At 47.3% G+C, this 27,124-nt stretch overlaps 1 protein-coding gene across 1 annotated transcript in view; it reads right to left on the bottom strand.

The window, feature by feature from the left end:
• Window positions 1–602: 602 nt before the first annotated feature.
• LOC136577582 (cytochrome P450 2W1-like) overlaps window positions 603–27,124 on the bottom strand; it is a 40,227-nt gene continuing 13,705 nt past the window's right edge. Inside the window, exons 4-9 of the mRNA XM_066577509.1 lie at window positions 25,436–25,593; window positions 23,671–23,844; window positions 23,123–23,270; window positions 22,154–22,338; window positions 17,093–17,234; window positions 603–864 (exon numbers count right to left, since the gene is read on the bottom strand). Coding sequence (XP_066433606.1) covers window positions 677–864; window positions 17,093–17,234; window positions 22,154–22,338; window positions 23,123–23,270; window positions 23,671–23,844; window positions 25,436–25,593 — 995 coding nt within the window. The 3' untranslated portion in view covers window positions 603–676. The remainder of the gene's footprint in view (window positions 865–17,092; window positions 17,235–22,153; window positions 22,339–23,122; window positions 23,271–23,670; window positions 23,845–25,435; window positions 25,594–27,124) is intronic.

Genomic DNA, 27,124 nt, shown 5'->3' with positions numbered 1-27,124 from the left:
TGTGGACTCAAAGTTGGACGTTTACGGCATGGAAAAGGTTTTTTCTCATAAAGGGTTTTTTCTTAATTAAATAAAGTTTTTTGATAAGCGTTGGTTTAATAAAGCTGTGGCCTACCCCACAATTTTACCCAACAGAAAGTCTGATGGTTATTTTAGATAAGTAAGCGAGCATAGAGGTAAGGTTATTTGTCGCTAGTCCTGTGTATACAGAGCAGGACCTGCACCCCAGAGAAGATATGTGAGTGATCTCTAGGGTTACTTGCAGGAAGGGACTGATGGGGCAGTTAGGAGGAGGACTGTGCAGCCACAGTATGTATGGCAGCAGAGTTCTCCCGATGATGGATCATTATGACAGCAGTCAGGGGTTTCTGGATCTATCTGACTTCCACAACCCCCCCCCCCCCCCCCACACACACACACACACACACACACCTCTGGATGATAATGCGCAGACACTTATCAGTAAAAATGTCATCTTATTGTCAGAAACATAAGGTACATTTACATCATTTGCTTCAGCATAAACAAAGATGGATACTTAAATTGTTAAAAGCAATTATTAGAATTAGTTTAAGTGCCCCGTGGTGGAGCAATGAGGTCCATGCTGCCCATTACTGGATGCAGGCATCTTAATGCCCAAATACAAGTGGAATATATTCACAATGCTGTACACCGCCTACTGCCTGGGAGTTGCACAGATTTTGTAGCTCTTGGGTCTCATGGTGAAGACTACTTCTGGAGTGATGTCCAAGTCATCTGTGCTCACTCCTGGAGGCGGTGTGAATGTGAACTTCTGCAGCAGTCCAGTGATGAAAAGAAATAGCTCCATTCTGGCGAGGCTCTCTCCTGCACACACTCTGCGCCCTGTATAGACATGAAGATACCAATCAGGGTCTGTAAATCATTACTAAGGAAACACAACATAGCTGGCTCCACCACTAAGGGAGTTGTATACTGTTTTTATTATTGAGTTCCATGTAATAAGAGTATGCAGTAAGCTCCCCCTAGTGGTAGGTGCAACCAGCTAGAATTATTACTATTATAGCAATTATTATTTTCTATTAAGCTATATTGACCCCTTAGTGACTGTTTGCGCCTTAATGACCAGGCCAAATTTTGAAGGTGGTTTAAGCCCCATAGCACACTTGTAGACCCCTTGAGCGGCCAAAACGACAAAGAACCCCCACAAATAACCCAATTTTAAAAACTAGACCCCTTAACAAATTCATCTAGCAGTGAACTCCGTATTTTGACCCCACCATTTTTAAATGACTCGAAGCAAAGCAGAAAAAAAAATATGATTTTTGTTTTTTTGGCAATCGTGTCATTTTGAAAATACTTTTTCTGTACGGCATACATAGGAATTAAGACTTTCACCGCAAAATGGATCCCCCCGTTTGTCCCGTGTTCGGAAAAATACCCATTGTAGCTCTAATCTGTCTGGCTGCACAACGAGGCCCAAACTGAACGGCACATCAAACTTTAACTGTCTTTATTAGAGATGAGCGAACGTACTCGTCCGAGCTTGATACTCGTTCGAGTATTAGCGTGTTCGAGATGCTCGTTACTCGTTCGAGTATTAGCGTGTTCGAGATGCTCGTTACTCGTGACGAGTACTACGCGATGTTCGAGTTACTTTCCCTTTCATCTCTGAGACAGCGCGGTTTTCTGGCCAATAGAAAGACAGGGAAGGCATTACAACTTCCCCCTGCGACGCTCAAGCCCTATACCACCCCCCTGCAGTGAGTGGCTGGCGAGATCAGGTGTCACCCGAGTATAAAAATCGGCCCCTCCTGCAGCTCGCCACAGATGCGTTCTGACATAGAGGAGGGAAAGTGGTATCTTGGTGGAGCTGCTATATGGAGAGTGTTAGGAGTATTTTAGGCTTCAAGAACCCCAACAGTCCTTCTTAGGGCCACATCTAACCGTGTGCAGTACTGTGGAGGCTGCTTTTTGCAGTGTTGCACTTTTTTTTTTTTGGGTATATCGGCCGTGCAGAGCATTGCGCCCTGCAGTAATACTCCAGGGCCAGAGGCGCTTAGGAAGGGACAGAAGACATATTGATTGAATATAGGCAGTGGGCCTTTGCAAAAAAATTTGGGGGAAAAAATCTATTTGGGCTGCCTGTGACTGTCCTCAGTGTTCTGGGTCTCTGCTGGGTGTAGTAGTTCTCCAAATTCATACGCAGCCAGCTGTTACAGCAGGCTTGCGCAAAATTATTTCCTGGCGTTGCGTAAGCGATGTCAGCCTCCAACCACAGGCCAATAAGCGGCACATTTAATTACAGCGTTCTGTTTCTGCATTACTGGTGATACAGCATGCTGAGGGGTAGGGGTAGGCCTAGAGGACGTGGACGTGGCCGAGGACGCGGAGGCCCAAGTCAGGGTGTGGGCACAGGCCGAGCTCCTGATCCAGGTGTATCGCAGCCGACTGCTGCGGGATTAGGAGAGAGGCACGTTTCTGGCGTCCCCACATTCATCGCACAATTATTGGGTCCACGCGGTAGACCTTTATTAGAAAATGAGCAGTGTGAGCAGGTCCTGTCGTGGATGGCAGAAAGTGCATCCAGCAATCTATCGTCCACCCACAGTTCTGCGCCGTCCACTGCTGCAACTCAGAATCCTCTGGCTGCTGCTCCTCCTTCCTCCCAGCCTCCTCACTCCATTACAATGAGACATTCTGAGGAGCGGGCAGACTCCCAGGAACTGTTCTCGGGCCCCTGCTCAGATTGAGCAGCAGTGGTTGCTCTCCCACCAGAGGAGATTATCGTGACTAATGCCCAACCATTGGAAAGTTCCCGGGGTCCGGGGGATGAGGCTGGGGACTTCCGGCAACTGTCTCAAGACCTTTCAGTGGGTGAGGAGGACGATGACGTTGAGACACAGTTGTCTATCAGTGAGGTAGTAGTAAGGGCAGTAAGTCCGAGAGAGGAGCGCACAGAGGATTCGGAGGAAGAGTAGCAGGACAATGAGGTGACTGACCCCACCTGGTTTGCTACGCCTACTGAGGACAGGTCTTCAGAGGGGGAGGCAAGGGCAGCAGCAGGGCAGGTTGCAAGAGGCAGTGCGGTGTCCAGGGGTAGAGGCAGGGCCAGACCGAATAATCCACCAACTGTTTCCCAAAGCGCCCCCTCGCGCCACGCCACCCTGCAGAGGCCGAGGTGCTCAAAGGTCAGGCAGTTTTTCACTGAGAGTGCAGATGACCGACGAACAGTGGTGTGCAACCTTTGTCACGCCAAGATCAGCCGGGGAGCCACCACCACCAGCATGCGCAGACATATGATGGCCAAGCACCCCACAAGGTGGGACGAAGGCCGTTCGCCACCTCCGGTTTGCACCGCTGCCTCTCCCCCTGTACCCCAACCTGCCACTGAGATCCAACCCCCCTCTCAGGGCACAGGCACTACCGTCTCCTGGCCTGCACCCACACCCTCAACTCCGCTGACCTCGGCCCCATCCAGCAATGTCTCTCAGCGCACCGTCCAGCCGTCACTAGCACAAGTGTTTGAGTGCTAGCGCAAGTATGCCGCCACGCACCCGCACGCTCAAGCGTTAAACGTGCACATAGCCAAATTTATCAGCCTGGAGATGCTGCCTTATAGGGTTGTGGAAACGGAGTCTTTCAAAAGTATGATGGCGGCGGCGGCCCCGCCCTACTCAGTTCCCAGTCGCCACTACTTTTCCCGATGTGCTGTCCCAGCCCTGCACGACCACGTCTCCCGCAACATTGTACGCGCCCTCACCAACGCGGTTACTGGCAAGGTCCACTTAACAACGGACACGTGGACAAGCACAGGCGGGCAGGGCCACTATATCTCCCTGACGGCACATTGGGTGAATTTAGTGGAGGCTGGGACCGAATCAGAGCCTGGGACCGCTCACGTCCTACCCACCCCCAGAATTGCGGGCCCCAGCTCGGTAGTGGTATCTGCGGCGGTGTATGCTTCCTCCACTAAAGCACCCTCCTCCTCCTCCAACGCAACCTCTGTCTCGCAATCAAGATGTGTCAGCAGCAGCAGCACGTCGCCAGCAGTCGGTGTCGCGCGGCGTGGCAGCACAGCAGTGGGCAAGCGGCAGCAGGCCGTGCTGAAACTACTCAGCTTAGGAGAGAAGAGGCACACGGCCCACGAACTGCTGCAGGGTCCGACAGAGCAAACCGACCGCTGGCTTGCGCCACTGAGCCTCCAACCAGGCATGGTCGTGTGTGACAACGGCCGTAACCTGGTGGCGGCTCTGCAGCTCGGCAGCCTCACGCACGTGCCATGCCTGGCCCACGTCTTTAATTTGGTGGTTCAGTGCTTTCTGAAAAGCTACCCACGCTTGTCAGACCAGCTCGGAAAGGTGCGCCGGCTCTGCGCACATTTCCGCAAGTCCCACACGGACGCTGCCACCCTGCGCACCCTGCAACATCGGTTTAATCTGCCAGTGCACCGACTGCTGTGCGACATGCCCACACGGTGGAACTCTACGCTCCACATGTTGGCCAGGCTCTATGAGCAGCGTAGAGCTATAGTGGAATACCAACTCTAACATGGGCGGCGCAGTGGGAGTCAGCCTCCTTAATTCTTTACAGAAGAGTGGGCCTGGTTGGCAGACATCTGCCAGGTCCTTGGAAACTTTGAGGAGTCTACCCAGATGGTGAGCGGCGATGCTGCAATCATTAGCATCACCATTCCTCTGCTATGCCTCTTGAGACGTTCCCTGCAAAGCATAAAGGCAGACGCTTTGCGCTCGGAAACAGAGCCGGGGGAAGACAGTATGTCGCTGGAGAGGAGGATTAGGAGGATCAGGAGGATCAGGATCCTGAAAGTGATCTTCCTAGTGAGGACAGCCATGTGTTGCGTACAGGTACCCTGGCACACATGGCTGACTTCATGTTAGGATGCCTTTCTCGTGACCCTCGCGTTACACGCATTCTGGCCACTACGGATTACTGGGTGTACACACTGCTCGACCCACGGTATAAGGAGAACCTTTCCACTCTCATACCCGAAGAGGAAAGGGGTTCGAGAGTGATGCTATACCACAGGACCCTGGCGGACAAACTGATGGTAACATTCCTATCCGACAGCTCTAGTGGCCGAAGGCGCAGTTCCGAGGGCCAGGTAGCAGGGGAGGCGCAAAGATCAGGCAGCATGTACAGCACAGGCAGGGGAACACTCTCTAAGGCCTTTGACAGCTTTCTGGCTCCCCAGCAAGACTGTGTCACCGCTCCCCAGTCAAGGCTGAGTCGGCGGGAGCACTGTAAAAGGATGGTGAGGGAGTACGTAGCCAATCGCACGACCGTCCTCCGTGACGCCTCTGCCCCCTACAACTACTGGGTGTCGAAGCTGGACACGTGGCCTGAACTCGCGCTGTATGCCCTGGAGGTGCTTGCTTGTCCTGCGGCTAGCGTCTTGTCAGAGAGGGTGTTTAGTGCGGCTGGGGGAATCATCACGGATAAGCGTACCCGCCTGTCAACCGACAGTGCCGACAGGCTAACACTCATCAAGATGAACAAAGCCTGGATTTCCCCAGACTTCTCTTCTCCACCAGCGGACAGCAGCGATACCTAAAGAATACGTAGGCTGCACCCGCGGATGGAAGCATCGTTCTCTATCACCATCCAAAACGGGGACCTTTTTGCTTCATCAATCTGTGTATAATATTCATCCTCCTCCTCCTGAAACCTGACGTAATGACGCCGAACGTGCAATTTTTCTTAGGCCCACAAGGCTCAGTCATATAAATTTTCTAAACAATTTTTATACGTTTCAATGCTCATTAAAGCGTTGAAACTTTCACCTCAACCAATTTTAATTTTAACTGGGCTGCCTCCAGGCCTAGTTACCAATTAAGCCACATTAATCAAAGCGATTAATGGGTTTCACCTGCCCTCTTGGTTGGCCATGGGCAATTTTTCTGAGGTACATTAGTACTGTTGGTACACCAATTTTTGGGGGCCCTCGCCTACAGTGTAATCAAATTAATTTTTAGCCCACCTGCATTACAGCTGACGTTACATCAGCTGTGTTGGGCACTGCAATGGGATATATTTATGTACCGCCGGTGGCTTCCTGGCACCCACCCATGCTGTGGGTCCACACGGAGTTGTAACTGCATGTGTCCACTTCTAAAGAACCCCAGTCTGACTGGGGCAAGCAGTGTGGGCCGAAGCCCACCTGCATTAAGCACGACATTACCTCAGCTGTGATGGGCAATGCAATGGGATATATTTATGTACCGCCGGTGGGTTCCAGGGAGCCACCCATGCTGTGGGTGCACACGGAATTCCCATTGCGGAGTTGTACCTGCCTGTGACTATTTATAAAAAAACGCGGTCTGACTGGGGCATGCAGACACCTTGACAGAATGAATAGTGTGTGGCACATAGGTTCCCCATTGCTATGCCCACGTGTGCAGCTCCAGATGGAGGTGGCACAGGATTGCATTTCTCATTGCTTCTGTACAGCATTGTAGGCTATCGCCCCGCCCCTTTTAAAGAGGGTCGCTGCCTAGCCATGCCAACCCTCTGCAGTGTGTGCCTGCGGTTCCTCCTCATGGCAGACGCACCTATAAATAGACATGAGTGTGGCGTGGCATGAGGGCAGCTGAAGGCTGGGCAGGGACAGTTTGGTGTGCGCTGTGAACACTGGGTCGTGCGGGGGGGGGGGGGGGGGTTGGTCAGCATGTAACCCAGGAGAAGTGGCAGCAAAGTGTCATGCAGGCAGTGATTGTGCTTTGTTGGAGGTAGTGTGGTGCTTAGCTAAGGTATGCATTGCTAATGAGGGCTTTTCAGAAGTAAAAATTGTTGGGAGGGGGGGGTGGCCCACTCTTGCCACTATTGTGGCTTAAAGGGGTTGTCCCGAGGCAGCAAGTGGGTCTGTACACTTCTGCATGGCCATAATAATGCACTTTGTAATGTACATTGTGCATTAATTATGAGCCATGCAGAAGTTATAAAAAGTTTTATACTTACCTGTTCCGTTGCTGGCGTCCTCGTCTCCATGGTGCCGACTAATTTTCGCCCTCCGATGGCCAAATTAGCCGCGCTTGCGCAGTCCGGGTCTTCTGCAGTCTTCTATGGGGCTCCGTGTAGCTCCGCCCTGTCACGTGCCGATTCCAGCCAATCAGGAGGCTGGAATCGGCAGTGGACCGCACAGAAGAGCTGCGGTCCACGGAGGAAGAGGCCATCTTCAGCGGTGAGTAGAGAAGTCACCGGAGCGCGGGGATTCAGGTAAGCGCTCCGGTGAGCTTTCTTTACCTCCCTGCATCGGGGTTGTCTCGCGCCGAACGGGGGGGGGGGGTTGAAAAAAAAAAAAACCCGTTTCGGCGCGGGACAACCCCTTTAATATTGGGACCTGGGAACTTGAGATGCAGCCCAACATGTAGCCCCTCGCCTGCCCTATCCGTTGCTGTGTCGTTCCCATCACTTTCTTGAATTGCTCCGATTTTCACAAATGAAAACCTTAGCGAGCATCGGCGATATACAAAAATGCTCTGGTCGCCCATTGATTTCAATGGGGTTCGTTACTCGAAACGAACCCTCGAGCATCGCGATAATTTCGTCCCGAGTAACGAGCACCCGAGCATTTTGGTGCTCGCTTATCTCTAGTCTTTGTTTTATGTGATGACCATTGGATAATGGCGATCACGTGACTGAGGAACACTCACCGAGGCCCCCCATGACATCTCCAAGCTCTCGGCTACCTTTAGTAGTCAGGAGCAAGGAGATTTTAAATTTCCTCTTGCACTCCTCAACTTCTGTGTTTGCGTCCGCCATTTCGGTGAAGGATGCATGCGCCAAAGCTGGGGAAAGGTCCACAGATAAGGATCCTGTCAGGGGACATCGCCGGTGGCCTTGGTTAAGTAATTTCACCTCCCCTCACGGATCCAATCCCTGACGGGAGGTGAAAATTTGGCTTTTTTTTTTTTAAACTTTTACATCATTGCTGTTATCAATTGGAAGACGCCGGCCATTGTGGAGGATGGGGGCTGAGTATTCTCTGCTCCCCTTATAGATCCGATCTGCAAGGAGAGCTGAAACGTTGACTTTTTAAAACTTTTTATTGACTTTAACGCGATCGCCAGTATCTGGTGGATACCGGCGATCGCGTGACCGGGAGGGGGGTCCCACTGACCGGGATGACAGCTCCATGCTGTCGGCTTACTCTGGTAACCGGCAGCATGGAGCTGTCATGCCCAGAGGCTGCAGGACTGTCATTCCCAGAAGAAGCATGTTTTTATGTCCTCTGGGAATAATGCCCAGCAGGCCAGGACATAAAAAGGCAATGGGCTGGTCATTAAGGGGTTATGAAATTAATCCGCACAGAATTTTGGACCAAAAAATACATAAGCTTGAAAGTTGGAGTTCACTTTAAGGGGTAATTATAGACTGAATTCCACTAAACAGGACAAGGCCCATGGATCCTCAAACTGATACCAACTTTAAGAGGTAAAACAGAACCTTATCTCCCTGCCATGTCCTTAATTATCCAGGTGATATGGCAAGAGGAACAGAGGCCGTTTAATCCCTTAAGAATATGTACTATTTTAAGCATGAGTTCGCAATGATTTTTTGAGGATTTTCATCGTAATTTTTCAAAAGCCATAACTTTATTTTTCCATAACGTGGCCGTATGAGGGCTTGTTTTTTGCGTGGTGAACTGTAGAGATGAGCGAGCACCAAAAATGCTCGGGTGCTCGGGACGAAATTATCGCGATGCTCGAGGGTTCGTTTCGAGTAACGAACCCCATTGAAGTCAATGGGTGACTCGAGCATTTTTGTATATCGCCGAAGCTCGCTAAGGTTTCCATTAGTGAAAATCTGGGCACTTCAAGAAAGTGATGGGAACAACACAGCAACGGATAGGGCAGGCGAGGGGCTACATGTTGGGCTGCATCTCAAGTTCCCAGGTCCCACTATTAAGCCACAATAGCGGCAAGAGTGCCCCCCCAACAACTTTTACTTCTGAAAAGCCCTCATTAGCAATGCATACCTTAGCTAAGCACCACACTACCTCCAACAAAGCACAATCACTGCCTGCATGACACTCCGCTGCCACTTCTCCTGGGTTACATGCTGACCAACCACCAGACCCCCCCCCCCCCCGCACGACGCAGTGTCCACAGCGCACACCAAAGTGTCCCTGCGCAGCCTTCAGCTGCCCTCATGCCACACCACCCTCATGTCTATTTATAAGTGCATCTGCCATGAGGAGGAACCGCAGGCACACACTGCAGAGGGTTGGCACGGCTAGGCAGCGACCCTCTTTAAAAGGGGCGGGGCGATAGCCCACAATGCTGTACAGAAGCAATGAGAAATATAATCCTGTGCCACCGCCATCAGGAGCTGCACACGTGGGCATAGCAATGGGGAACCTATGTGCCACACACTATTCATTCTGTCAAGGTGTCTGCATGCCCCAGTCAGACTGCGTTTTTTTATAAATAGTAACAGGCAGGTACAACTCCGCAATGGGAATTCCGTGTGCACCCACAGCATGGGTGGCTCCCTGGAACCCACCGGCGGTACATAAATATATCCCATTGCAGTGCCCAGCACAGCTGAGGTAACGTTAGCTTTAATGCAGGTGGGCAAAAAATTAATTGGATTACACTGTAGGCGAGGGCCCCAAAATATTGGTGTACCAACAGTACTAATGTACCTCAGAAAAATTGCCCATGCCCAACCAAGAGGGCAGGTGAAACCCATTAATCGCTTTGGTTAATGTGGCTTAATTGGTAACTAGGCCTGGAGGCAGCCCAGTTAAAATGAAAATTGGTTCAGGTGAAAGTTTCAACGCTTTAATGAGCATTGAAACGTATAAAAATTGTTTACAAAAATTATATGACTGAGCCTTGTGGGCCTAAGAAAAATTGCCCGTTCGGCGTGATTACGTCAGGTTTCAGGAGGAGGAGCAGAAGGATGAATATTATACACAGATTGATGAAGCTAAAATGTCCCCGTTTTTGATGGGGATAGAGAACAATGCTTCCATCCGCGGGTGCAGCCTACGTATTCTTTAGGTATCGCTGCTGTCCGCTGGTGGAGAAGAGAAGTCTGGGGAAATCCAGGCTTTGTTCAGCTTGATGAGTGTAAGCCTGTCGGCACTGTCGGTTGACAGGCGGGTACGCTTATCTGTGATGATTCCCCCAGCCACACTAAACACCCTCTCTGACAAGACGCTAGCCGCAGGACAAGCAAGCACCTCCAGGGCATACAGCGCGAGTTCAGGCCACGTGTCCAGCTTCAACACCCAGTAGTTGTAGGGGGCAGAGGCGTCACGGAGGACGGTCGTGCGATCGGCTACGTACTCCCTCACCATCCTTTTACAGTGCTCCCGCCGACTCAGCCTTGACTGGGGAGCGGTGACACAGTCTTGCTGGGGAGCCGGAAAGCTGTCAAAGGCCTTAGAGAGTGTTCCCCTGCCTGTGCTGTACATGCTGCCTGATCTCCGCGCCTCCCCTGCTACCTGGCCCTCGGAACTGCGCCTTCTGCCACTAGCGCTGTCGGATAGGAATATTACCATCAACTTGTCCGCCAGTGTCCTGTGGTATAGCATCACTCTCGAACCCCTTTCCTCTTCGGGTATCAGAGTGTAAAGGTTCTCCTTATACCGTGGGTCAAGCAGTGTGTACACCCAGTAATCCGTAGTGGCCAGAATGCGTGTAACGCGAGGGTCACGAGAAAGGCATCCTAACATGAAGTCCGCCATGTGTGCCAGGGTACCTGTACGCAACACATATCTGTCCTCACTAGGAAGATCACTTTCAGGATCCTCCTCCTCCTCTTCCTCCTCAGGCCATACACGCTGAAAGGATGACAGGCAAGCAGCATGGGTACCCTCAGCAGTGGGCCAAGCTGTCTCTTCCCCCTCCTTCTCATCCTCCTCACGCTCCTCCTCCTCAACGCGCTGAGATATAGACAGGAGGGTGCTCTGACTATCCAGCGACATAATGTCTTCCCCAGGCTCTGTTTCCGAGCGCAAAGCGTCTGCCTTTATGCTTTGCAGGGAACGTCTCAAGAGGCATAGCAGAGGAATGGTGACGCTAATGATTGCAGCATCCCCGCTCACCATCTGGGTAGACTCCTCAAAGTTTCCAAGGACCTGGCAGATGTCTGTCAACCAGGCCCACTCTTCTGTAAAGAATTGAGGAGGCTGACTCCCACTGCGCCACCCATGTTGGAGTTGGTATTCCACTATAGCTCTACGCTGCTCAAAGATCCTGGCCAACATGTGGAGCGTAGAGTTCCACCGTGTGGGCACGTCGCACAGCAGTCGGTGCACTGGCAGATGAAACCGATGTTGCAGGGTGGCAGCGTCCGTGTGGGACTTGCGGAAATGTGCGCAGAGCCGGCGCACCTTTCCGAGCTGGTCTGACAAGCATGGGTAGCTTTTCAGAAAGCGCTGAACCACCAAATTAAAGACGTGGGCCAGGCATGGCACGTGCGTGAGGCTGCCAAGCTGCAGAGCCGCCACCAGGTTACGGCCGTTGTCACACACGACCATGCCCGGTTGGAGGCTCAGCGGCGCAAGCCAGCGGTCGGTCTGCTCTGTCAGACCCTGAAGCAGTTCGTGGGTCGTGGGCCTCTTCTCTCCTAAGCTGAGTAGTTTCAGCACGGCCTGCTGACGCTTGCCCACCGCTGTGCTGCCACGCCGCGCGACGCCGACTGCTGCCGACGTGCTGCTGCTGACACATTTTGATTGCGAGGAGGAGGAGGGTGGTTTAGTGGAGGAAGCATACACCGCCGCAGATACCACCACCGAGGTGGGGCCCGCAATTCTGGGGGTGGGTAGGACGTGAGCGGTCCCAGGCTCTGACTCTGTACCAGCCTCCACTAAATTCACCCAATGTGCCGTCAGGAAGATATAGTGGCCCTGCCCGCCTGTGCTTGTCCACCTGTCCGTTGTTAAGTGGACCTTGGCAGTAACCGCGTTGGTGAGGGCGCGTACAATGTTGCGGGAGACGTGGTCGTGCAGGGCTGGGACGGCACATCGGGAAAAGTAGTGGCGACTGGGAACTGAGTAGCGCGGGGCCGCCGCCGCCATCATACTTTTGAAAGACTCCGTTTCCACAACCCTATACGGCAGCATCTCCAGGCTGATAAATTTGGCTATGTGCACGTTTAACGCTTGAGCGTGCGGGTGCGTGGCGGCGTACTTGCGCTAGCGCTCCAACACTTGCGCTAGCGACGGCTGGACGGTGCGCTGAGAGACATTGGTGGATGGGGCCGAGGTCAGCGGAGTTGAGGGTGTGGGTGCAGGCCAGGAGACGGTAGTGCCTGTGTCCTGAGAGGGGGGTTAGAGCTCAGTGGCAGGTTGGGGCACAGGGGGAGAGGCAGCGGTGCAAACCGGAGGCGGTGAACGGCCTTCGTCCCACCTTGTGGGGTGCTTGGCCATCATATGTCTGCACATGCTGGTGGTGGTGGCTCCTCGGCTGATCCTGGCGCGACAATGGTTGCACACCACTGTTCGTCGGTCGTCTGCACTCTCAGTGAAAAACTGCCAGACCTTTGAGCACCTCGGCCTCTGCAGGGTGGCATGGCGCGAGGGGGCGCTTTGGGAAACAGTTGGTGGATTATTCGGTCTGGCCCTGCCTCTACCCCTGGCCACCGCACTGCCTCTTCCAACCTGCCCTGCTGCTGCCCTTGCCTCCCCCTCTGAAGACCTGTCCTCAGTAGGCATAGCAAACCAGGTGGGGTCAGTCACCTCATCGTCCTGCTGCTCTTCCTCCGAATCCTCTGTGCGCTCCTCCCTCGGACTTACTGCCCTTACTACTACCTCACTGATAGACAACTGTGTCTCATCGTCATCGTCCTCCTCACCCACTGAAAGGTCTTGAGACAGTTGCCGGAAGTCCCCTGCCTCATCCCCCGGACCCCGGGAACTTTCCAAAGGTTGGGCATCGGTCACGACAAACTCCTCCAGTGGGAGAGGATTCTGAACCATTGCTGCCCATTCTGGGCAAGGGCCCGGGAACAGTTCCTGGGAATCTGCCTGCTCCTTAGAATGTGTCATTGTAATGGAGTGAGGAGGCTGGGAGGAAGGAGGAGCAGCAGCCAGAGGATTCAGAGTTGCAGCAGTGGACGGCGCAGAAGTCTGGGTGGTCGATAGATTGCTGGATGCACTTTCTGCCATCCACGACAGGACCTGCTCACACTGCTCATTTTCTAATAAAGGTCTACCGCGTGGACCCATTAATTGTGAGATGAATGTGGGGACGCCAGAAACGTGCCTCTCTCCTAATCCCGCAGCAGTCGGCTGCGATACACCTGGATCAGGAGCTCGGCCTGTGCCCATACCCTGACTTGGGCCTCTGCGTCCTCGGCCGCGTCCACATCCTCTAGGCCTACCCCTCAGCAGGGTGTATTACCAGTAGTGCAGAAACAGAATGCTGTAATTAAATGTGCCGCTTATTGGCCTGTGGTTGGAGGCTGACTTAGCTTACGGAACGCACAGCAGAGCCAGGAAAGAATTTTGCGCAAGCCTGCTGTAACACTTAGCTGGCTGCGTATGAATTAGGACAACTACCCCCAGCAGAGACCCAGTACACTGAGGACGGTCACAGGCAGCCCAAATAGATTTTTTTTCCCAAATATTTTTGGAAAGGCCCACTGCCTATATACACTAAATATGTCTTCTGTCCCTGCCTCACCACTACTGGCCCTGGACAATGTAAAATTACTGCAGGACGCAATGCTCTGCACGGCCGATATACAAAAAAAAATGTGCAACACTGCAAAAAGCAGCCTCCACATTACTGCACACTGTTAGATGTGGCCCTAAGAAGGACCGTTGGGGTTCTTGAAGCCTAAAATAACTCCTAACACTCTCCCTATAGCAACTCCAGTAAGACAGCACTTTCCCTGAACTATGTCAGAATGCATCTGTGGCGAGCCGCGGGAGGGGCCGATTTATATACTCGGGTGACACCTGATCTCGCCAGCCACTCACTGCAGGGGGGTGGTATAGGGCTTGAACGTCGCAGGGGGAAGTTGTAATGCCTTCCCTGTCTTTCTATTGGCCAGAAAAGCGAGCTAACGTCTCAGAGATGAAAGTGAAAGTAACTCGAACATCGCGTGGTACTCGTCTCGAGTAACGAGCATCTCTAACACGCTAATACTCGAACGAGTATCAAGCTCGGACGAGTACGTTCGCTCATCTCTAGTGAACTGTAGTTTTTTATTGCTACTATTTTTGGGTGCATATAATGTATTGTAAAACTTTATTTTTTTTTTAGGGAAGGGAGAGAAAATTTTGCAATCCTACAGCTTAAATTACATGATACATTTTTTTTCTGTGGTTGGGTACGATTATGACAATACCAAAAATATAAATTTTTTTGCTCAAAAAAACCCTTTTTTGTTTTAGAAATTATTAATTTTACATTGCTGCATTCAAAGTCCCATGACCTTTTTAATTTTCCATGATCAGATCTCTGAAGGCTTGATTTTTGCGTGAGGAGCTGTAATTTTTATTTCTACCATTTTGGGGTACATACAGCTTTTGTGATCCTTTTCACTGTATTTTTTGGGAGGCAAAATCAATAAAATAAGCACTTTGCCTCCATGTTTTAGTTTTTTTTTTAATGGGTTTTTGCCTTTCAGGATACATAGTATGTTCAATTTATTGTACAGGTCGTTATGGATACGATGATACCAAATATATGGGATCTTTTAAATGTTAAAATTTTTTATACAAATAAGGGAAAATGTGCACAGAAAGTTTTCTTCCTTTTACACAATTTTTATGTCCCTGTACGGGATTTCCACCATAATAGCTATGATTGCTATGATAATGCATTGCAGGACTTCTTTACTGCAATGCCTTATTGCTTACAGTAGCGATCATAGGCAATGGCAAGCCGCGACGCTAGTATCTAGCATCCTATTGCTATGAATCCTCATAGAATTAGGATATACATAGAATTGCTATACATACTTATAGAATCATAGAATGGTAGAGTTGGAAGGGACCTCCAGGGTCATCTGGTCCAACCCTCTGCTCAATGCAGGATCACTAAATCATCCCAAACAGATGTCTGTCCAGCCTTTATTTGAACACTTCCATTGAAGGAGAACTTGCCACCTCCTGTGGTAACCTATTCCACTCATTTATCACCCTCACCATCAAATACCTATCCTGTATGTCCTCCCTTTCAGGTTCACCCCCTTGCTTTTAGCCTTCCCTTGTGCAGATGAGAATAGGGCTGATCCCTCTGCACTGTGACAGCCCTTCACATATTTGTAGACAGCTATTAAGTCTCCTGTCAGCCTTCTTTTTTGCAAGCTAAATATTTCCAGATCCTTTAACTGTTCTTCATAGGACATGATTTGCAGACCGCTTACCATTTTGGTAACTCTTCTCTGAACTTGCTCCAGTTTGTGTCTTTTTTAAAGTGGGATGCCCAGAACTGGATACAGTATTCCAGAAGAGTAGAGGGGGATAATGGCCTCACGTGATCTAGACTCTATGCTTCTCTTAATACATCCCAGAATTGTTTGCCTTTTTGGCTGCTGCATCACATTGTTGACTCATGTTCAGTGTATGATCTATTAGTATACCCAAGTCTTTTTCACATGTGCTGCTGCTTAGCCTAATTCCTCCCATTCTGTATGTGCTTTTTTAATTTTTCTTGCTCAAATGTAGGACTTTGCATTTCTCCTTGTTAAATACCATTCTGTTAGTCGCCGTGCACTAGTCAAGCTGTTCTAGATCTTTTGAATACTCTTCTCTAATCTTAGCTAGCTATCCCTCCTAGCTTAGACCAGTTTCCCATCAATTCCCTCCTCCAGATCATTAATAAAAATGTTGAACAACACTGGGCCTAGGACAGAGCTTTGTGGTACCCCACTTGGTACATTCTTCCACTTGGATGTGCAGCCATTTATGACCACTCTTTGAGTACAATCACTCAGCCAGTTGTGAATCCACCTAACGGTTGCCTTGTCAATCCCATATTTGGTCATTTTTTTCAATAAGTATGGTATGAGATACTTTGTCAGATGTTTTACTAAAGTCCAGATATACTATATCCACTACATTTCTCTGATCAACCCAGTCTATGAATCGTACCCTTCTTACCTCTTGTCCATTCTTGATTAAGCAGGCCTTTCCCATCCTGCAATAACCATTCCAATATTGAGGGAAACTAATGGTTGTATGTTTGTACGTCAGTCTTAGCCCTGTATGTTTTTAATGAATATCTTATAAAGTTGATTTTAGTGTCTATACTGTGAAGGGCTTTACAATTTGACATAGGCCTCTCTGTTGCAGTAATATGGCAATACTTTCAGTGGAGCACTTTGCAGGGCACTATATATGGCACAATAAAAACATTCTTTGCATGCACAAACATGACAGGAGATCTGCATTCTAAATGTAATTCTCTTTGAGATATCTCTATAACAAGCTTAGTTCTGTTATATATCTATGTAGTAAGCTTGGTTCTGGTGCTGTCTGTGTTGTATCTACCCCGTTCCCCCAAAATTAAGACCCACCCCAAAAATAAGCCCTAGCCGAATTTTTGGAGAGGCTTGAAATATAAGCTCTACCCTGAATATAAGCCATAGTTACACTACATAAAAAAAATATGTTACCTAGCAGGCTCAGTCCAGGTCCCTTCCACTGTTCTCTAGAGGTTAAGCATGGTTCCCGCAGTCCTCAGCCGCTCGTACAACATCACTTCCTGGTGACAGGATTCATAAATCCCACCTCCAGGAAGTGATGGCTGTGGCTGTTTCTTTGACCGCTGCTTAGTCAATCAGTGCAGCGCTGAATAAAATTATAGCCATCGCTATAAGAACATCGGAGCTGTGAAGAGCAGCGGAAGGGACATGGACCAAGCCTGCTAGGGAAGTAGAATAAAACCTCCCCTAAAAATAAGACCTACTGCCTCTTTTGGGGCAAAAATTAATATGACAGGGTCCTATTTTCGGGGAAACACGGTATGTGGTAAGCTTGGTTCCATTACTATATGCAATAATCTACATTCTGTCCTATATCTATGTGGTAAGCTCAGTTCTAGTAATGTATCCAATAGTAAGCTTGGTTCCGTTATTGTTTGCAGTAAGCTTCAGATCATTGTAAAACTTTGCATTTTAGACTCACCTTTGGAGAATGCATAGAATGCATCTTTTTTCACAAACTTTCCATCAGCATCCAAGAAATGATTGGGGTTAAACTGGTTGGGAGTCTCCCATTGGGTTTCATCATTGAGAACAGATGAGAAGATTGGAATTATTAAGGTTCCCTGTAACATAATGACAAATGTGTAACATGTTCCAAAGTTCTTCACATATACAGTATTAATATATCTAATAGGATGTCAGCCATTGTTGTAGCTTTTCCAACACATGGAGAAATTCAGCTAATAGTCTAGTGTCAATCAGCATGATAGTCACTGTTTATGGCCTCCTGCAGACGGCCGGGTCGGGTCCCGCTGCGAGGATTCTCGCAGCAGAATCCGACACGTGCCCTGCAGTGACCACAGAGGCTCTCCCGCTCCCAGCACCTCCCCTCTTTGCTATGTGCCGACTGCTGCCCAGCTGGCGCATGCACAGAGCGGAGCTGGCGCGTCACTATTGACGTTTCTGTGCGGGTCTCGCAGAAGTAGGACATGCCGCGATTTGTTTTCTGCGCATGTTTCCATGTGGACAAATCGTGGCTGTGTGCATAGGATTGCATTATCTAATGCAATCCTATGGCAGCCGACACAGGCGGAAATTCTGCGGGAAATTTCGCAGCAGAATTTTCGCCCGACTGCAGGAGGCCTATGGGTTTATGGTAGTCTATATACAAATGATGTTACAATACTTGTCATATGGCAGCCACTGTGCTCCCTCTATCCAATACAGACTGCCATAAACATATGATGGAGGGCGGCCATGTAAATTTGATCTCGTTATTTCTGCTTCCTCTACTTTTCCCCCCATAAATATATCAGACTGTAAAACCCCTTTGCAGATGTCCCCTATTTTGAATTCATGATTAAGGTATGTTGTATGTATTTATATATGTAATGGGATAGAAGTAAGTTATGCTTAATAAAGGCGTCAGATGACGCAGAAACTCGTCGCTCACCCGCAAGTAGAGGTACTTTAAACCTATTTTTATTTGTTCATTTATGCATTGGGAATAAACTTGGCGTACTATTAACTGAGGTTGTAGAAGCTCATTCCCTTATGTTTTGGAGGCCCTATAGAGTGCAGCTGGATAAAGGTTTTTTTCTTTTTCCTTTGCAGAGGATTGCTCCTTTAGGGTGGCTTCACATGGGACGACTCTTGGGTGCATAAGTGCCTGACAGCCATCCCAATGGTATCACTTTTGTGCTTTCACACAGGAGCGATAATCTGAATGGAGGTAGGACACACTGGAGATCTTCCGGCCACCCGCCTCCACTCAGAATAAATGAGCAGTCATTTATACATGAACGACTGCCTGTTTTTTAGAGCTAAAAAGTGACTCTGAAAAGTGATTCTGGTTTACTTGCTCTTTTGGGCCCCATGTTTAGATAAGATGACGGTCATCCGTAATCGCCCTTTTGAGCTTTTACTTGGGCAATAATCGGCCTGTGTAAAGCCATTAAAGGGGTTGTCCAGCGAAAGCAAGTGGGGTTATACACTTCTGTATGGCCATGTTAATGCACTTTGTAATGTACATTGTGCATTAATTATGAGCCATACAGAAGTTATTCACTTACCTGTTCCGTTGCTGGCGTCCCCGTCTCCATGGTGCCGTCTAATTTCAGCGTCTAATCGCCCGATTAGACACGCTTGCGCAGTCCGGTCTTCTCCCTTCCGAATGGGGCCGCTCGTGCCGGAGAGCTGCTCCTTGTAGCTCCGCCCCGTCACGTGTGCCGATTCCAGCCAATCAGGAGGCTGGAATCGGCAATGGAGCACACAGAGCCCACGGTGCACCATGGGATAAGACCCGCGGTGCATTGTGGGTGAAGATCCCGGCGGCCATCTTACTAAGGTAAGTAAGAAGTCGCGGGAGCGCAGGGATTCGGGTAAGTACTGGACGTTTTGGTTTTTTTTACCCCTGCATCGGGTTTGTCTCGTGCCGAACGGGGGGGGGGGGGGGGGGGGGCTATTGAAAAAAAAAAAACCGTTTCGGCGCGGGACAACCCCTTTAAGTTGCTTGAAATATTCATCATACAGCACCACAGAACCACAATAACTGTCAGCCACAGTGTGTTCCCCAAAGCAGTGCCAATCACATACAGCAGTTCCCTCCCAGCACAATTATAGACCCACCATTCTCCCATAACAGTGCCAGACACACAGTTTTCCCATAGCAGTAGTAGACACAGTGTCCCCCAGAACAATGCTGGATGCACAAAGTGTTCTCCCTAAGGCCTTAGTCAGACGGGCGATTTTTCGCGCGATTTGCGGATCGCATGACGGATGCGCATCCGCAAATCACGTGACCGGTGCGCACAAGTCGCCCGCAAATCGCCCGAAAATCTGCTCCTAGCCGCATTTCATTAGAAACGGGCCGGAGCTGTCCAGCGCATTGCATTCAATGGAGACGGCAATACAGCCGTCTCCATTGAAAGCAATGCGCTGCGGGCGAGCCCGGGATGAATTGTCGGTAAGGGCTTAAATATATAAGCCCTTCCCTGCAATCCATCCTAAAATGTGTTAAAATAAAAAAAAATTGTATACTCACCTTCTGCCGGCAGCCGGAGCTCCGTGTGGCCGTCCTGCAGTGGGTGTGAAGGGGGTGTGAGTCAGACCTGCCCCCTGATTGTCTCACTGCTGAGTCAATCAGAGGCATGCCTCACTCACACCCATTCATGAATGGATGTGAGTCAGACCTGCCCCTGATTGGCTCAGCGCTGAGAGGCAGCAGTCACTCACCCATTCATGAATGCGTGTGTGAGTGTTTTCAGCCTCTGATTGGTCAGGGCTGTGACCAATCAGAGGCAGATCATTCAGCAGGCGGGGATTTTAAAGCCCCGCCGGCTGAATAGTGCCAAGAAGCAGTTCAGGAGAACTGACAGCGGCTGCGGCTGGACTCCGGCTGCAGCAGAAAGGTGAGTATACAATTTTTTTTTATTTTAACACATTTTAGAATGAATTGCAGGGAAGGGTTTATATATTTAACCCCTTCCCGACAATTCACCCCGCGCACGCCGGCAGCCCATTGCTTTCAATGGAGCGGCTGTATTGCCGCTCCATTGAATTCAATGGGCAAACATCGTTCTTCTCTGTCACAGCTGTTACAGCTGTGGCAGAGAAGAATGATTTGTCTTCTATATGTTCTCAATGGGGTCGGCGCTGCTGCCGCCGGCCCCATTGAGCGCATATAGAGAAGAGAACAGGAATCGCAGATCGCAGATAGGTGCGATCTGCGATTTTTTTGTTCTATAATTTATCGGACGAGCGCATAAAAAGCGCTCATGTGTCCGATACCATTGCAAAGCAATGGTTTTATAAAATCGCCGGCCGCATGCGCAAATCGCGCGAAAAATCGCCCGTCTGACTAAGGCCTAACAGTTCCAGCCACATAGTGTCCCATTAGTATTTCTCTCTCCCTGTTCTGGTGCCCCTCATCACTCCCTCTGATCTGTCAGATACATGTGAGTAGCTACTAGAGAGCGCTCTAGTATCTAGTATGTGTATCTTATAACTCCTACATGGATATACAGTGGATATAAAAAGTCTACACATCCCTGTTAAAATGCTAGGCTTTTGTCACGTTAAGAAATCCAACAAAGATGAATCCTTTACTTCCACCTACAAAGTGACCCAATATCTGTACAATTCCATTGAGAAACAAACGGAAATCACTTAGGGTGGATTATAAAACTAATAGGAGTAAAATAATGTGGGTGCATAAGTGTCGCACCCTCATATTTGGGGATGTGGTTGTGTTCAGAATTGGCCAATCACATGTAAACTCATGATAAATAGTAGTCAGCACTCCGCTGCCATTATTTACAAGGATTCTGATTTTCCCCATATAAAGTTAAACTCTTCTAGGAGGATTTTCCTGACATTTTGATTTTTCAGCAGACGTCGTAAAGATCTTACAGCACATCAAAGGGATCTGATTGTTGGAAGGTATCAGTCAGGAGAAGGGGAGCAAAACATTTCCAAGGCATTACATGTACCATGGAACACAGTGAAGATGGACATCAAGAAGTGGATTCAATTTGGTACAACACTGACATTACCAAGAACTGGACATTCCTCAAAAACAAGTGAAAAGACCAGAAGAAAATTGGTCTGGGAGGCTACCAAGAGGCCTACAGCAACATTAACCCTTTCTAATGCAGTGTTGGACTGTGTGCGACATTGAGATTCCTGCATAGCTCCCATGTCGGGTGAGGTCCAACAGGTTTCTAACATTATGTAGAAGAGAGGTCCGACATCCAACCTGTCTTCTGCATATGTATATTACAGTATGCAAGAGAGTCTGATGTCCGACCTCTCCTGCAGTGTAATATATAATATACATTTTAACTCACGCTAAATTTTCAAACAATGGCTAATAAAATCATCATGAAGTTCACTTTTAGTGTTTCAGTTGAGTAATTCTAATGAATCCACCCAATTGTCCCACTCAAAATAAATAAGAGCTGGGGCGAGTGTGGGTGGCAGGGAAATTGGAAAGTGTTAAAGGAACTGCGATGATGATAGTCTGGTCTCTGTATCTAAAGGTTACAGTTGTCTTTTGACAGCCATGTACCATCAGGATGCATACTAATATGTCTCTGTCTTGATGGTTGGCGCCCACAACCATTTTCTATCTGGCTGCAGGTTGTGCGCTTCTGTCCTATAGCTTTACCTCTGATGCTAGTAGTCCTCAAGAAAATAAGAATGATATATAATAGTGACATTAATAAATTGTAATAATGTAAGAGAACAGAACAGTGTTTGCAGCTCTTCTATATACAATGAGTGCAGACACATCTGGATGGAGCGCCCTCTACTGTTATACAACAGGATAAAGACGGAGTTCTCAGCCCCGTCTTCACCAAGTTGCATAGCAGTACAGGGGTTTTGTATGAAAAATGTACAGAATAGGCTAATAAATCCTATTGCAAAAATGCTTACAATCACCTATTCTGTACATTTAAAAAGAAAACTGCAGGCACTGTCTTACAATTTGAGAGATGTTTTTGTGATGTTTTGTTATGCACATTGCTAGATAAAGAATTACCTTTGGTATAAAATAATCTTTGAAATGGACGTCTGCAGGTGTGGAATGTGGGAAGTACTGGAGGAGGTTAGCACAGCGTTGAGATTCATGGGCTACAGCCAAGCAGTATGGAAGGACTGTCTGGTCTTCCCATCTAGGAGGACGCTCAAGCCCTATCACACTTTCAATTTCATCTTGTGCTTTTTCTGGAAAATACAGAAATGTACAGAATAAATTGTGATATTCCTTTCATCCATTGACTTGTCACTATTCATCTATTGACCCTGACACGAGATGCTGAGCCATGACATGGCCATGACTGCCAGTACTGCAACATAAAGTGTGATTGCAGACTATACCCCCGAACTCTTATTCGGCATTACAGAGTCATTGCATGCAGAAACGGAATAACTGAACAACTCTTGTTCAGCCGCTGCATGCATTTACATGGCATGACTACAGTATAAATTCCCACGGAATTTAAACAGCTCTGAATGATAATCGTGCTGTGTAAATGAGCCATTACACAAGTGGCTGCACACACAATGTGTAGTTATTAGGACTGGACATCTCCCTTTGGTTACCCACGGTAATTAAAATACTTTAAATTATTTGTGGAACTTGAAAAAAGAACTAATTAGATGGAATTATTACTATTCATATACAAAATCCTTTATCACCTCAGAACAGCACCATAAACTAAGTTATGTTGCTGTTTTGGGAGGGGCAGGCGGGGATGTATTTTTTATGATAACCTGCTCCTCAGTTGCCATGCTGTGAAGTCCACAGACATCTATGGGAGTGTGCATGTACAGCGGCCTGGAATGAGTCAGATTTTCAGACTGTGAGCAGACATCACCAACGGACGCCACAGGTGCGGGGGAGTGGGTGAGTATAAAAATACATCCCCCGTCTTCCATAACCTCCCTGAAAAGCACTATAACTTAGTTTATGGTGCTATTTCGGGGTGACAGGCTCCCTTTAACTTACTCTGTATATGAGGATATTTCATCATGAACAGGATACACCACTGTATCGTCGTGGATGTGGTCTCTGTCCCACCAAGCATAAGATCAAATGCAGAGGCCAACAAGTTCCTTTCTGTAAAGATTTTGTCTTTTTCATCTGCTACTATTTCCTAGAAGACAAATACAATAATGTGAGTTGCCTTAGCCTGGAGCAACAGGGAATCACCTGCAGACTAACATTACTGCACTTCAGGGAGACTTTAATGTTCCCCCATTGTAAAAATGACAAAACAAAATCCAACCTGATCATGTGTCTCTGATGGTTGCAAAGCTCCTTGCAACATTTCATCATAGGGCAACATTGTAGTCACCCGCTAGTTACAGTAATGGCTCAGTTACAATAGTAAAAATCAATTTAGGGCCTTCCTCAGATGTGGGCAGCAGCAACATGAGTAATTTCCACATGCAGTATTGAACCTGTGCGCTATCTGGTGTCTGAAAACTGTAATTACATTTTTCTACAATGAAGGATATTCTGTATCACTCATCACACAGATTAAAGCTCTTTACCCTTTCCTCCTTCTGAAAGAAGGCTTCGGTGTACGTCCTGAAAGAAGCTTCAGATTTAACTTCTTTGGCTTCCTTGAAGAGAACCTTCAAAATTTCGTTTAGCTGATGAACTCTGTCCATAACAAATGCGGGTTCTTTCACGAAATATTTCAGTATTGGGAAGACATTGTAGTACTGAAGGAGGAAGACAGACAATAAATCGTATATATGATGAGCAAGTATCTGTAATCCATATCACCACATAAAATAGATGAGACCCTGACATTATGACCTTGTGTAATGTCAGCTAAATATCACACAGCTACTAATATACTATGTGTAGGAATTTGGCTGATCCTAATCCTCCATAATGCCTTGTAATGATCCCAAAATTCTAGTATTCAGTTTTAGGTCAGTCTCATTGAAGTCCAATGGGATTATTATGATTGTATGAAGAAGGTTCCACCATTAGGCTCCATGTAAATGGCTACATTGCTGATTTATCATCTTTTGTAATATGAAACCATAAGGACTTTGTGTATCATTGCACTGTTAGTCAGTACTGTGCTTTACCGTGTACATGGCTGATTACCTGTTTGTGCCATCATTACAGCTATTGGACCTATGAGAGTATTGGTTATTCAGATCTCACCCCGATAAGGTCACATTCATGCGTGGATTGTAATCCTGTTGGTCAGGACTGGGTTGAGCATCTAAATCAATAATATTCTGATAGAACCTTTGGAGCAGTACAGATTCTACAGAGCGAGGACTAATACAATATGCATGTGAATGACAATGTGACATTGTATCACTGACCCCACGATATATAAATGCCCAACCTTCATTCCACACCAACACCATAGCAGCAATGTATGATTAAACTGTAATATAAATGCCCATTTCTGACAACCTTCTAGTCCTACTTCACCTGTCTTGCATGATGTAAATTCAGCCAATCAACCATTATGAAACTGTATGTATTCCAGTCCCTCCTCTCAGAGGTCGATGGTTATTCAGCTGCCTGGTGGAGTTCTGGTCTTGTTGACATCCTCTAGTTCCAGCACTGTGTCAGATAAATTTGCTGTGATCACTCTTTTATTTAGGCTTTGTGATATCTCTTGCCTTGTTCTGCTGTGACTTCTGTGATTTCCATCTGTCAGTCATCCTCTCCCTCGTCACCATCAGAGCCACAGGCTTTTTCATTTGATTTTCATTTTCTATTTATTTTGGGATCTTGGTGCACTTTGAACAGAGTCAGGGAATGGGTCTAGCATATCGACATCTATATAAGCATTAGAGAGTTTTTTTCTAACTGTGGTTTTGAGTCTAACTTTTTCTGGCTTTTATTAGTAAGCCTGGCCATCATACAGACAATAGTCTACCACGTTCCCTAATTGCATAAAACTTTCATTATGCAAGGGGATGATTACCCCGAGCTAACCCATACCACACTATATATTTGACTTGGACTTATTAAAATCCTCTTCAACTCTTAGTCCACATGGGCAAATCGCCCCTCTGTGAGAGACACTAAATTTCATATATTGAGTGTCAGTGATTACCAAGACACCACCTTACTATGTCTGACAAGGACTGACTACATAGTTCATTGCCCAGGAATAATCTGGTATTGATTAGCAAACAATTGAAGAATATCTATATGGAGACTACACAGTCACAATATATTAATCTAGAAAACACATCAAAAAATTTTTGGGTATAATGACGGTGACTGGCTATATTTTTGCCTTTATCTTGTATACAAATGATTTATCTGCTTTACCTTTGCAGCTGGTGTGCCAACATTGATAACAATTTCATCCATGATGGTTATCATTCTTTGGAAAGTTGGGTCATCGTAGTCAAACCGTCTCCCAAATAACATTCCAAAGGTTATGTTAGGAGCAGCAAGATACAACACTTTTTTAGCAAAAGGTTTACCTGGAATGTATATGGAGAAATAGTATTACTGAAAAAGATCAAATATTCCCAGAACTGCCAATAACTAGTGCTTTTGGTCATTTTTTTGGCAGCATCTACCAAACTATTATTCTAGGATCAGTAGTATTGCTTATGACCATTGCAGAATATTTCACCGATCTGTTTTTATTTTTTGAAACAATAGTTTATTGAATTTTGACAATATTTTAGTACATTTCGATACATGCATACAAGAAAATAAAATTTCAATTTGCATAATTTAAAATGAAACCATTTCAAAAACAATTGTAATGTGGAGATAAATAGAATTTATCTTAACGTGAACTGGTCAGATCATGATTACTAAGGATAATTATATAATGATCTCAATAGGTCATGGGTGGACTCATTGTTATTAGCGTATCAATTCAGGGAAGCAGCAATAGGAACTCTGGAGACAAGCCGCCCAATCGCGTCGGAATCTCTCTTGTTAAAAGCACTGGAATGCATACCCTCAAACCAACAATTGTTGTTAACTGATTTAATTAGGTCAGTGATGGAGGAGATTGAGTTACCATTCCAATGCTGGGTAATGCTGGATCTACAGACTATCATGACATGCATTATTGGAGTGCGTAAAGTGTTTGGGAGTAAATCTGCATGTATGTTTAGGAGAGACGGTGTAGGGTTGGGTAACATTTAAATATTGGTGAGGTTTGTGACAAGTTGGAAGGCCTGGCTCCAGAGATTGGACACACATGGACAGTCTCACCACAGATGCAGCAAGGTGCCATCTGGCGCTCCACACCTTCAACAGTTTTTGGAAAAACGAGGAGCCATTTTGTTTAAAGAACGTGGGGTTAGGTACCAGCTACATAATATTTTGCGGGAATTTTCAAAGTGGTTAGTGCACTTAGAAACTGAGCCAACTGCAGAGGATGCCTCATATCACTGATTTTCTCAAATTTGGATTTACAAATCTTCCTCCCATTTGTTTATGTTTTCCAAGGGGTTTATTAAGGGATGATTTAGTATGGCATAGCAAGTGGATAATCCTTTTCTTTGATCCCTGCAGGAATGATAACCATGTATCAAGTTTAGATGACACATTGATTGAGTGTTAAAAAAATGTCCATTCTCCCAGAGTTAGCTTATATGGGTTAAGCCTGATTGTCTCCAGCTGGAGAGAGGTTCTGAATGGCTATTTCTAATATGGTTTTTCCGCTTTATGTAAAAGGAAAGAAATTAGCTTTAATATTTGGGTCCCGGTATTCGAAACATTCATATCTGCTAGAAGTGTGGCTGAAGGAAGGGAGGGTTTAGAGTTGAAGTCTAGTTCGGCCAACAATTGATGTTTCAGGGAGTGGTTGTTTAGTCTGTGGTTCTCAATCGAAACCCATTTCTTCACAGGGTCGTTAAGCCAGGAGAATCTAAGTTGGTCTAATATAGTTGCTCAATAATATTGTATGATGGAAGGAGATCCGAGGTCGCCATTTTTCCTATGTATGTATAGGCTCTCTCTTCTAACCCTGGATTTCTTTTTCCCCAAAAT

The sequence above is a fragment of the Eleutherodactylus coqui genome, chromosome 8 (genome assembly GCF_035609145.1).
Source record: "Eleutherodactylus coqui strain aEleCoq1 chromosome 8, aEleCoq1.hap1, whole genome shotgun sequence".
Classification (NCBI taxonomy): Eukaryota; Metazoa; Chordata; class Amphibia; order Anura; family Eleutherodactylidae; genus Eleutherodactylus; species Eleutherodactylus coqui.
The sequence above is the reverse complement of the archived record's forward strand: the minus strand, read 5'-3'. Positions and strand labels throughout refer to the sequence as shown.